This window comes from Lemur catta, chromosome 23, assembly GCF_020740605.2.
Source record: "Lemur catta isolate mLemCat1 chromosome 23, mLemCat1.pri, whole genome shotgun sequence".
NCBI lineage: Eukaryota > Metazoa > Chordata > Mammalia > Primates > Lemuridae > Lemur > Lemur catta.
Window position 1 is genome coordinate 13,542,040 of NC_059150.1, and position 13,553 is coordinate 13,555,592.

The 13,553-nt window shown below is 35.3% G+C and overlaps 1 protein-coding gene across 2 annotated transcripts in view; it reads right to left on the minus strand.

Moving 5' to 3' along the window:
• The window catches only part of USH2A (usherin), a 605,447-nt gene that overhangs the window by 446,718 nt on the left and 145,176 nt on the right, over positions 1–13,553 (minus strand). For both annotated transcript variants that reach the window (XM_045536030.1, XM_045536031.1), the window contains 4 exons: positions 11,852–12,346; positions 10,541–10,810; positions 8,784–8,953; positions 3,813–3,957 (listed from right to left, as the gene is read on the minus strand). In XM_045536030.1, the coding sequence (XP_045391986.1) occupies positions 3,813–3,957; positions 8,784–8,953; positions 10,541–10,810; positions 11,852–12,346 (1,080 nt within the window). The remainder of the gene's footprint in view (positions 1–3,812; positions 3,958–8,783; positions 8,954–10,540; positions 10,811–11,851; positions 12,347–13,553) is intronic.

Consider the following 13,553-nt stretch of genomic DNA (forward strand, 5'->3'; position numbering starts at 1 on the left):
TCAATACCTGCAAAGTCTTTACCAATCCTTCATACTTTATCTCAAATGTCATGTAATGAAATAATTTCCCAATCTCCCAACTCAGTCATCTATCCTGTTTTCTGAATTCCCATAGCTTTCCTTTTACCTTTCTCACAGCCCTTAGCACCTGCCCCCATGTTGTTAATCCTACCTGTTAGATGTCAACTCCTTAACCCAAACACTGTGTATGAATTATCTTTGAATCCTCCACAGAGATTTAAATAGTAAACCCTCAATAGATGCTTCTGAATTGAGCATTCAAAATAAAATGTCGTAACAATGTGCTTATGGCATATTATTAACTACATTGTAAACAACAAAATTGAAATGTATAGTTTTTGAGCAAAGTTTTGAAATGCACGTCAAAATTCTGAATAACATACTTCTTACAGAAATAAAATGCTGCTTTCAGATTGTAAACTTTTCTAAAGTTTATTTTCACAATGCAATCCTTAGTTTTAGGACTCTCCCTTGTTGCATATATAATAATGTTATAAAACCAAAGTTGTAAAATAAACTCTTCTTGATTTCGATAACACTAGATTCCATAACATTTACACTGTGACTGATAAAAGTGTTGTATATTATGACAAAAATCAGGATAAAAAGATTTATTGAGAATTGACTCTATGATCGATACTGCTTCAAATACCTTACATGTGTTAACTCTTTCTAATCCTCATACTAATGCTACAAAATAAATTATCCTTATTTATAAATTGGAAAACTAAGACACAGAGGTTACATAATATACCCAAGGTCACATAGCTATTAATAGTACATGGCAGAGCCCAAATTCAAACCCTGGTATTCTGGCTAATAATTTTTTCCCTTAAATATATGAATAAACTCTTTATTTTAACAAGTCAACTAACTTTCCCATCTCATGGCTTTTAAACAATATGAGAAGTTTCCAAACTCTATTTTTCAAGGATAAAAAGGGTAGAGAGAGAGGCCGGGCATGGTAGCTCATGCCTATAATCCTAGCACTCTGGGAGGCTGAGGCAGGCGGATCATTTGAGCTCAGGAGTTCTAGACCAGCCTGAGCAAGAGCGAGATCCCGTCTCTACTAAAAAAAAAAAAATAAATAAAGAAATTAGCTGGACAACTGAAAATACATATAGAAAAAATTAGCCAGGCATAGTGGCACATGCCTGTAGTCCCAGCTACTCGGGAGGCTAAGACAGTAGGATTGTTTGAGCCCAGGAGTTTGAGGTTGCTGTGAGTTAGGCTGATACCATGGCACTCTAGCCCGGGCAACAGAGTGAGACTCTGTCTCAAAAAAAAAAAAGTGTAGAGAGAGGAGTCAGAGGGCTTTGGTTAGTTTTACCGCGTAGTCCTGCCAGCAGACAGAAGTGGCCTTAAGCCTCCTCAGTTAGCTACAGTGAGAGCTGCACAGAACACTCAGGTGCATTGTCTTCTATGCAACCAGAACTCACGGCTGCATCCAGCAAGGATATTATTGATATTAGCATAGGTGTTATCATTAAGGTATAGAGCAGGGACATTCTGTTCTGTAGACATTTTTCCTGCTTATCTCTGTCCATCTCCAGGATTCAGCTAGTCTACAGGGACAAGCATGTCTCCCTTCAGTTTCTTTAGTTTGTTAGTATCTACGAAAAGACAGACTAGATCTCATCTAGAGGAACCGTACTAATAACAGTGCCAGGTGCTATTGCACACGCGGTGCAGATGGGAGGCTCTGTGATATGCAGCCTGAAGGAGAAGACTTGGGTGAGCATAGTGTTAATGAAGAGCTATTGGAAGCAATGTCATAAGCAAGATAAATTTGACTCATGACAGCCCCCATGGATGTAGATATGAATGTTGAGTAGAAGCTGCTAGGAGATATATTCAATCAATATAAGAAACTTTTTATGTATTTTTATTTAAATGTAGGGGCTGCAAGTGTTTTTTTTTGTTTGTTTGTTTGTTTGTTTGTTTTGTTACATGGCTGAATTGCATAGTAGGAAAGTCTAAGCTTTTAACAAACCCATCACCTGAATAGTATACATTATACCCAATAGGTAAATTTTGCACAAAAGAGGGGTCTAAAGATGGTATGGATTTGTCTGAGAGGTAGTAGTATTCCTATCACTGAAGGTATTAGACACAGGTTAGACAAACACTTGGGGAGAATATTATGAAGACTATATTAATAATATTGGCTGCATAGGCACAGGAGAACACTTTTAAATGTTTTACAATCCTGAAAAGACAATATTCCAGTTCTGCTCAGTCACACGGCTAGGGTCCCTCTACCCTCTGCTATACCTCAGGCCAATCTCAGCTTGTGTTAAGTCTCTGTTTTCACTTTCTCCAGCCTAGAAGACTGATTCCTCTTTGCATTTTTGTTCTCTAGTCTCAAACTCTATCATTCTTTTTTCTAAAGGAGACAGACTTCTCGGTTATCTATATTCAGTTGCTCTAGTTTGTTAACCCTTTAATACTATAGTACACCAAAAATAAGAGACAGTGTTATAGGAGAACAGTGTTCTGTACAAGCTAGGTACTTCATGAATGTATACATACATCGGAAATACATACAGAGTAAATACATAAAAACACAGAGTTTAGTCATAGAAGTAGAAATCATCACTTCTTAGAATTTTGGAGTTGTTTGCACTGATGAAAAATTTAAAGAAACAAAATTACTTGGATGAGATCATTTGAGCTAAACAAGTTTTTCCAGAACCAGAAAAAAAAAAAAAAAAACCTACGGAATTGGACCTATTAATAATAGGATGAAGACATAGGGAGGACATCTAGGAAATATTTTTAAAGATAAATATGTTTTTCACAATATCTGTAACTCATCTAGGAATCTGTTAACTTCCTTACATCTAGATACTTCTTTAAAGAGCGTCGGAAAACGAGGCCTTGTTGGATTGCTGATAGACAATGTAATCAGGTTTGAATAAATGTAGTTAGTTCTAAGTGAGGCAAGCAAAAGTTATACAAACTATTTCCTACTAAGATTATCCTATTTTTGTAGAGACAGGGTCTCATCCTGTTGCTTAGGTAGTGGTGTTGCCATAGCTAACCTTAAACTCCTGGACTCAAGTGATCGTCCTACCTCCTGAGTAGCTAGGACTATAGGCACATACCACCATGCCTGGATAATTAAAAAAAATTTTTTTTTCTCTTCTTAGAGATGGGGTCTCACTATGTTGCCCAGGTTAGTCTCGAAGTTCTGGCCTCAAGTAATCCTCCCACTTTGGTCTCCCAAAGCACTGGGATTACAGGTGTGAGCCACCATGCCTGGCCCTAAGATTATATTTCTTAGCAATTCTTTTATTTAAATTTTATAAACCTGAGAGCTTTTTTTTAATTATAAATAAAATAGTAAGTAAACAACTGCCTATCCAATAAAGGCCAAATATAACATCAGGACAATACAGTAATTCTGGGATGTCCCCATGAGACAAGAGTGGGGAGACCCAACCCCACATAAAAAGTCAGGACTTATGGAACAGGTATCCTGAAGTCCTCATAAGAAGCCTCCTAAACATGCCTCACAATCGTCAGGACAGTACTAGGACATAGGTTGATGGCTAAGCCCTGGAGTCATTTATTTCTTATTATGACACAGTTCCAATCCAAAGTTCCTTATAAGTTTAATTTGTTGTTGTTTTAAAATGTCAAGGTAAGTAGCAATCAGGGTTAGGGAGCGATCAGGAGAAAACAGAAAAGAAAAATATTAAGACCCAAGTACAGAAAGTGTTGAGTTTTTTGGGTGTTTGTTTTTAAATGTACAACAAAATTTTTCACGTCCATTAAAACTTGCTTACCTGCTGCTAATGTTCGTCCTGCTCCCGAAGCACTGGTTACACAACCAACGGAATTGCAGAGAGAAACAGTAAACTTGTACATCCTATATGGTTTCAGTCCTTCTACAACATAAGACAGTTCTTGAGGTTCAGCAGTGTGCAACAGCTTCAAGGCAAAAAAAAAAAAAAAACATATAATAGATAATCAGTGTGAAAAATATCACCTTGGAAGTCAAAGTTCTATGGATTCAGACAGAGGGAATTATTGCCAACCACTATTAGGAAAAGGGATTTTTTTGTTTTTTTTGAAGAGTCTCGACAAGCCAGGATTTAATTGATAATTGTACAATCACACTGTTTTATGAGGTAATAATCCAGTTCCTGAGTGGATAAATGAGAAAACCAAGTTATTGCCTCATAAAGCAGCATGGCGGTATGGTTATTGTCACCAATGGTACCGATAAAGATGGTGACATTGTCATTGTTATCTTGAAAAAGTCCAAACAAAACCATGGGGCTTGGCCAAAAGTAACCCACTGCAGCAATGCACGTGCTGTTTGGCTGCTAGAACAGAAAGATGTCACTATGTTAAATCAATCCTATCATTTAAAAAAAAAAAAGCTGCAGAAGAAAAAGGGAGAAAAAATTAAATACATGACTGAGTATCCGCATGATGTCAATTCCCACTTCTCTTTCTTATACAAATAAGCACATGCATATTAGATCAAACATTTGCATTTTTTGAACTATTGTTTTTATTATAGAATTTCAAATGAAAATATCAGATTTGAGCAAAGAAGACTGAGAGGAGCTCCGAAGTCCATAAACAAGTAATTAAACAATCAACACTAAGACTCAGTTCTGTCATTATAATTGGAATTGATCAAAAGCAAACATGTAAATTTGCTTAGGCTGTAGTATAAAGACCACCAGAAATTATACTCAGAAAAAAATGTCACTAAAACAGAAAGTATAACATTAACAATCAGTACAAAATTATTTTTTAGGGCCATTGATATACATTCATATAAAATAATCTTCCATAAAAGTCAATACAGATAAATGTAAACTTTAGTAACATTTGGAGTAATTTTACAGATATTTTCTCCTTAGGGGTATAAATAAAATCCATTTGGAATATTTTCCTAGGTATTGACTTTAAACTTTCATAACCTAAGTGAGTAGTTCTAAATGCACTGAGATTATAATATAGGTTATAGTGTTTAGATAACATTGTTCAGGAATAAAGGTGGTTTTAAAGATTTTAAAAATTTTAAAATATTTCAAAACTTTTGTGCCATTTCCTTGTAACTGCATTTAGAAATCAGAAAAACAAATACCTCATTATTAATTTTTTATTTTTCTAATTCCAAAATGGTTATTAAAGTGTTAAAGACAAACTTTTCTGCACAATGTGATTTAAAATTTCCTAAATAAAATTTAAAAATGAGTTAAATTTACTTAATATTGCTATAAAATTCATCCTATTTAGAATACTTTTGGTGGAATTAAATGTAAGTTTTTAGAAAATGAAATTGTTCTTAGGACAAAATACATTAAGATACATTGAATACATTTTTAAAGAAATCATTCTTTGTAGCAAGAAGAACATATGAAATATGAGAAATAGAAAATCTAAACTAATATTAATTTTGATGGGCTTTTACTTCTCTACATATAGATCTTATAAATTGCATGATTTTAAAAAGACATTATTTGCCCCATTCCTTGAAGCACATAAAATTATCACTCAGATACCTTTGTCTTTTCATGTACATAGAATCAATTTATATGTCTTATAAGATTTATCTAATTAAAAGTTTTCCATGAAATAAATCTTTGAAGGGGTAGGAAAAAGCTTGAAATCCCACATGGATATTGACACCACTTCTGCATATTTTTCCTGTCATATTCTTAGGCAGAGAATTCTTAATAGTTATTTTTACAGTGAACTTTCTCTAAGAATTTTGGCAATTTATTTACCACGATAATACCAGGGGGATACACTCAGGTCAGTTTGAATACAAATTTAATGAGAAGGTGAAAATTTTGACTTTGCTCTGCTACTTTTGATTTCACTTCCTTGAACATAGGATTAGGAAAATAGCTACTTGTGGTGGAGAGAGACTGAGAAAGAGAATAAAGTGACATATCTATATCCTTCTTTCAATTCAGCCATAATGAAAGGCCTTTTAAGTAACAACAAGAAAAGGTTTATTTTTCTGCCCCACTGAATGATTGCTAATTTATAAAGTATAATGTGATCCTATCCCATTAATAATAATCACTAATAATAATAATGGTGTCAATATTTATTAAGCTCTTTAAGTTCCACATAAACCACATAGGTAAGCAGAAATTGTTTTCCCATTTCACAGATGAGTAAAATCTGAAGCACAGAGAAGTGCATTATGGCTAATAACTGGGAGAAATGGGATACAAATAAATAAGTAGACTTCTAAGACTATATTTTTATAAACTATGCTATTTTCCCCTGTTTTGGTTTCTTGGAATAGAATAACTACTATAATGCAAGTAATAGCTGAATTGAAATTGTGTTTCACAAGAAAAGAACAGTTTACACAGCAAAAGAATGGTAAAAAGAATAACAAAACAAAACTTCAAGGGTAAATACAGCATAAAACATGACAAGACCAAACTGTAATTATAACTGTAAATTTACCTTAAATCCCATAATTTACCAGATTGGTAGACTAAATTGTTTCAGTTGAAAGACATATATTATACTAGGTATATTTTTATCACAAGATAGTTGCAAATAAGTCAACACATATCTAGATTAACGGAAAAGTAAAACAAGGAATTATAAATTATTTATTGGCTTTTTTTCTTAGTCTAGTACGCAAAATAAAATTTTGTGTTGTATATGAGTTCCTGTCCACTAAAAATACTTAGAAAAAAAATGACAAACCTATTAGTAGTGGTTTGAATAGTGTCTCCCAAAAATCCATGTCTACCCAGAACCTCAGAATGAAACCTTATTTGGAAATAGTGTCTTTGTAGATGCAATTAGTTAAGTCTTCCTGAATTTAGAGTCAGCCTTAAATTCAATGACGAGTGTCTTTATAAGAGAAATGAAACATACAGACAGAGAGGACACAAAAGACTCAGAGAAGGCCATGTGAAGACAGAAGCAGAGACTGGTGTTATGTTGCCACAGGCTAAGGAATACCAGCAGCCATGGAAAGCTGACGAGGCAGGAAAGGATGGTCTACTAGAGCTTGTGCAAGGAGCATAGCCCTGCTGACACCTCAGTTTATGGTAACTTGTTATAGTAACCCTAAGAAACGAATACACTAGGGTACAAAGGTCTGGTCTCTTGACTTAATTTGGGACAGCCTGAGAGGGTCATTTCAGCTCTAGAACTACCCACAGGATCAGCTGAGGCCTTTTTCATTACTGCACAACAGTTCAGCTGCTGCTTCTCCTCAACCCCACAGCCCTTACCACTTCATGCATGCCGTTTCTGAAAGCACTCCCCAATAAACGCCCTGCACTCAAGTCTTCTGCCAAGAGAGTCTATTTCCCCAGGAATCTGACCTAAGATAGTGGTACCAGGAGTGGCCCTATGAAAGAGACTCTAAAATGATATTTTGGAGCTGGATCGCCCACCAGCTGGCTGGCAACGAGGACCTCATCACAGGTAGCAGGTAGAGTATTGACAGCCCACAGCCTGCTCTAGGGGGCCCAACAGAAATTCATTATAAAATAAAGCGGGTATCTGGGGTTGGGTATAAGCAGAGCAAAAAGCCACAACATGTGGTACAAGCAGGTGGTCCAGATGCCCACGTCATCCACCATTGTTACACTAGTGTCTCATTCCCCTGACCCATGGGAGGTCCCTCAAAGGCTGAAAGAATGGGGGGAAAGCAGAGTTTGGTTCACAGATGGGATGTCTCGATATGTGCTTGCAAGTGAAAAATGGGTGGGTGTTGCTCTATAACCCTACTCAGGATGGTCCCAAAAAACAGCAGTGAGAAGAAATCCTCTCCATGGGCAGGGCTTCAGGCGGGGCACCTGGTCATCCGTTTTGTGTGGAAAGAGAAGTGTCTCAAGGTAAAATATACCTGGATAATAGGGAAGTAAGTGGCTTGGACGTATTGGTCATGGGCACAAAAGAAGGAAGATTGAAAGATCAGGAACCAGGAAGTCTATGAAAGGATGTGGATAGATCTATGGGAGGAGGCATAAAATATAAAGATCTTTTTGTCTTATGTTAATGCCCACCAAAGAGCATCTCTCTCAGAAGAGGCACTAGGTCAGGTACACACAATGACTTGTGCAGTCAACATCCACCAGCCTCTGTCACTGACCACCCGCATGCTGGGAAAAAGGGGTAAAAGGCTTATCAGCCACAATTTAGTCCATGGGCACAGCAAAGTCTCAGTATTTCTTAGCTATGATTCTTATTCTCATTGCTGCCTGCTGGAGTATGAATTACTAGAAGGCAGTACGTAACTGTACACCCCAAACCTTGAACATATTCATAACTTTTGTTATAAGCTGTGATAAATTTCATTCTTCAGATTTTAAGAAAATAGAAATATATACAAAATGTACACATAAGATGTTTTTATCAATGTTATTAAGATTATTATAAAAGAATTAATATGATATAAATATTAACTAACTCCAGATTGGTTAAATACATTACTGTGTGTCTAAAAGATAAGATAATACACAGCCACTGAAAGTCAACTTCTTGTGAAATATTTAAGGATATATGATAAGCAGAAAAAGCAGGTTTTATGAAACAAATTATGCCACCTTTGTTTCAATATGTGTTTGTATAAGAAAAAAGAAGTGATACATATAGAGAGCCTCATACACATAGTATTATATTAAGAAACAAAATGCGCCATTTAATGAATGAATACAGAGAATTCTGTCACAGAATTCTGCAAACTCGAAAAATGTCAAAATGAAGCCATATGTCAATTCTGAAAGGACATTAGTTAAAAATAACAATACCTGTGAGAACATCACTGGAATGGATTGTTGAGGTGATTGATCAGAAATCACATTGATGTTATACCCCACAACTTTTCCTCTTGTAACATTATCTGCTGGCTTCTCCCAGGAGACATTAAGAGAGTACGACGAGAGGGGAAGGACCGACGGTGGGGTCATGAAGACAGGCACTATCAGTGACAACAATAACAACATCATCAAAACAATGAGTGCTGTCCCTGTAAGTTTTTAAACTGAATTCACACATTTATTCTAGTTTCTGATATGCCCTGTACCTTATAAAAAATTCTGATTTGGAAAAAAAAAATCAAAGAATATACTGGTGTCTATAAAAGGTATTCACCTTTAAAAATGTTATCTGCATGTATGTTCTCCTCTTCATATTATCAGCTATCTTCCATTTACAAAACAAAACCTTGTATGAATTTTCTTGTATTTATAATCATAAAACTAGAGGATGATTGGGTAGGAAACTGTAAGTCTTATGAGTATTTGAAAGAAGTCACGGAAATAGAATACGTCTCAGTCCACAGAATTTAGAACAATACATAGTGATGTACTAGGTTTCTCAGGTAAGGAAATATTTCACTGAGCAAACCCACTGCAGCTGGGAGAATATTACTCTTCAGAAAGAGGTAAATCTGAAACATCCTAAATAACCCCAAATAAATCCTCAAAGTTTTCCATAAATCTCTATTAAAATGTTCAGGGTACACACATACATACATTTCTCCCTACCATCCTTGAGATCTTCATATGGATTTTAAATGTGCTAACCAAAGGTGTATTATCAAAGGAACTCATTGCACTTTCATTAGCCAGTGACCCATAAGATTATGAGAGTCCAGTACTGCAGTTTCACCTATTACTTTTCATTTTTGACCTTGATTTTCCCCTTCCAGAATGCTATGCCTCATCATTTGTGCTATCATGGCACTATTATTTGCCCAAGATGGCTGGTAGTCATTAAGAGATGCTCAAGCACTATGTACATTTTATTCATGAAATGATTCCCTGGGAGATCAACCTAAAGCTACCCTCATCCTCCACACTCCTAACAGATCAAATTTCGATCAGGACTTGGGTTTCTTTGGATAGCTATGGATTCAAAGCATAACAAACAAAAGCATATTTTTTAAAGGCTCATGAAATTTGAAATATTTATAAAGAATAAGGTGGAAGATTAAAAACACCTCATTTGCCTGAATGAAGATACCTTAAGAAAATTTAAAACTTTGCTTTCCTTCCTTATCACAAAGCCAACTGTCTATAAGCACACTTGTGAATTACAAATTTTGATGTCCAGGATTCTGTCATTATATATAATCTAGCACCCAAACTGTTTGGTTTGGAAAGATACATTTAAAAAAAAAAAAAGATTTGTGAAATCGGTTCCATCCCTCACTGAACATAAATTATACTGAATATAGAGCAACATAGACACATGGCCAACCCACTTCAGACCTGGAAACCAATTACTATTTTTGACAAACATTCCCAAAAGACTGTATCGTTAAGCCATTTTCACCCATGAATTAATAACTAAAGCATTTACTTTTTTCCCCTAAAACTGACTTCAAGTACTTTATGACCTTGAGATATTTATGTAACCAACCCATATATTAAAATTTTCCTCGGCCTATGGAAGTTTATGTTTTTGCTTTTCAAAATGTACTTCAGCACTGTTGACTTTAATTTGAGGCGGCACTTTCGTTCATTCTACTTTTAAAAGTAGAACTCAAAGCATTGATCTTTACCTGATTCCCCTGTTCTTTCTGAGATCCAGGCAGAGGACACGCTACCGGCCATATTCACAGCTACCACTCTAAATTCATACTGGGTGTATGGCTCCAAGCCGGTGATGCTTGTAGCTGTTTGAGGAGGTTTTAATGCATTTTCATTGGCTGATTCTGCAAAGGAATGAGGACTGAGCCAGCCACTGCTCTGAAAAACTCGACTTTCTTCAGAAATGGTTTCTTCAGTAGATCTCAATCTCTTCATGTATAGTTCATATCTTATAATTATTCCTGGAGAAGTTAAACAGTGAACCAAGGTGACTTACCAGACAAAGAGGCTATTTTGGGGGTAGTGGGGGAGACAGGTCAGTTAAAGTGCTGGATTTTCGTCATTCTTCTAACTAGATTACTGGTCAATTTTTTTAGTAATCCTGATGCAGTAATTTAGTAATCTAGATGATAGGTCCTTATAAAAGACAACAAACTGACAGATAAATGAATGTATGAAATACTATTAAAGGTATATTCATGAGGAAAACAAACCAAAAGGGGCAGTGGACAGAGACAAAATAATTATAATTTATCACAAATAAATTCAATCTTTTCTATGATAAATATTCATAAATTCTAACAAGAATAGCTAGTTCCTTTTGAGAATCTGATTCTTGTACCTCCAATCTGTATGTTTCCAAATTTCAGGATTTACATTTAATTATCTATTTAACAGAAGCCCTAGTTGTACAGTTAGTATAGTTAGTTTCTGTACAGTTTTAGCACATAACTTAGAAGTCTAAGGAAAGGTTTTGTCATAATATGTACTTGATATAAATTATTAAAAATCTGTGAATGTGTGTCTGGCCTACATAACCAAGAGTTCAATTGTATGAACACAAAAATTAACTTAATGGTGTCAGCTAGCCTATATACGTTTTTTTTGTATTATTTTATATCTTTTTCTTGCTTAAAAGAGAAAATTTACTGCTTATGGGTGCCCTAACTTGTGACACAGTCAAATATAATGCATTTCATAAGTGAGTTTCAAATTATAAACATCATTTGAGTTATGGCAGATGTCATTTAGAGCAAAGATAATATTAGCCTTTTAAGGAACAATTTAATTGAATGGAATTTATTATTAGATTAGAAGAAATACACTTGTTTCACTAACCAGGACAAACAGGATCTTATATCTTTAGAAAATGTTTCTAAATTATTATATTATACAGTTATAAAAATGAATACAATAAAGAGACTTTTATTGCACAAATCCAAATGTCTTGATTCTCATTCATGTCTTGCTCAAGAGGGAAAATCTAGGCTGTGAATTCTTACCATTTGGTTCCATTGGGGGAGACCATTCGACATGAAGTTCTGTAGCACTGATTTTCTGTACCTCAGGCGGACTCAGCCTTCGGGGAGGGGCCTGGGCTGTGATCACTGCAATGGGCAAGCTATGTAAACAGCCCCCACTAGTACACGCCTGTACAGAAAAATTGTACTTGGTGAATGGAACCAGATTCCAGATGGTAGCTGAGGTTTCATGCCCTTCGTAGGGAACACAGGGCTGACTGCCTGCCAGAGGAACACAGGACAAAATATATTTCTCTATAGGACCAGAATGATTTGAAAGTGCAGTCCAGGTAAGTGTCACTGAGTCTGAGCTAATAGGAATGATATAACTCAAGGTCAAGTTTCCCTCTGGGATTCCTGGTTTTGTCCTGTAAGTGACAGCTACACTCCTTGTTGAACCATGCACATTGGTGGTCTTGATGTAATAGGAGTATGAGGTATATGGAGACAGGTCAGTGTCTAAGAAGTGTCGAATACCTGAAATGAAAAGAAATAAAAGATAATAGTTACATTCTACAAATTGGTAAAGAATCATTTTTAACTACTTTCCTATTGTATCATTTAACTACAGAAACTATACCAATCTACTCTTTGGAATAAGATTATGTTTGATATTTTTAAAATTTAAATAAAGCAAATACTGGCTACTTTTATTATTTAGGATGACATGAGAAAAGTGCCATTTTAATAAATAATATTTAGAAGTTTGTTTTAGTTCTTGTTTTGCTCTTTATAGTGTCCTTTGGATAGAAAGTTTAAGAGAAAGTTTTTGCAACTCTCTAAAACAGTAATAACTATGTTTCTCCTGTGGAACTGGTTTACTTGTTAAATGTTAATGCACTAAATACTACCAAACCAAATTGAACAGCACATCAAAAAAAATAATTAACCATAATCAAGTGGGTTTCATCCCAGGGATGCAAGGATGGTTTATACATATCAATAAATGTGATTCACCACATAAACAGAAGCAAAAACAAAGACCACATGATTATCTCAATAGACGCAGAAAAAAAGTTCGGTAGAATCCAGCACTGCATCTTGATAGAAACTCTTGACAAACTAGGCATAGAAAGAATATACCTTAAAATTATAAAAGCTGTATATGGCAAACCCATAGCCAATATTATATTGAATGGGGAAAGGTTAAAAGTATTCCCCCTAAGAACCAAAGTGTGACAAAGGTGCCCACTGTGACCATTTGTATCCAATGTATTACTGGAAATCCGAGCCAGAGCAATCAGGCAACATAAGGGAATAAGAGGTATCCAAAATGGGGAAGGGAAGGTCAAACTATCCCTATTCGCTGATGATATGATCTTGTATTTAGAAATCCCTAAAAACTCCACCAAAAGACTCCTAGAGTTGATAAATAATCATCAAAGTCTCAGGTTACCAAATCAATGTACACAGTCAGTAGAATTTCTATATTCTAATAACAGTCAAGGTGAGAATCAAATCAAGGACTCAATGCCATTCACAATAATTACAAAGAAAACAAAATACCTAGGAATATACTCAACCAATGAGGCGAACAATCTCTCCAAGGAGAACTACAAAACACAGATGAAATAAACCATAGATGATACAAACAGGTGAAAAAACATCCCATGCTCATGGATTGGTAGAATCAACATTATTAAAATGTCCATACTGCCCAAAGTGATTTACAGATTCAACACAA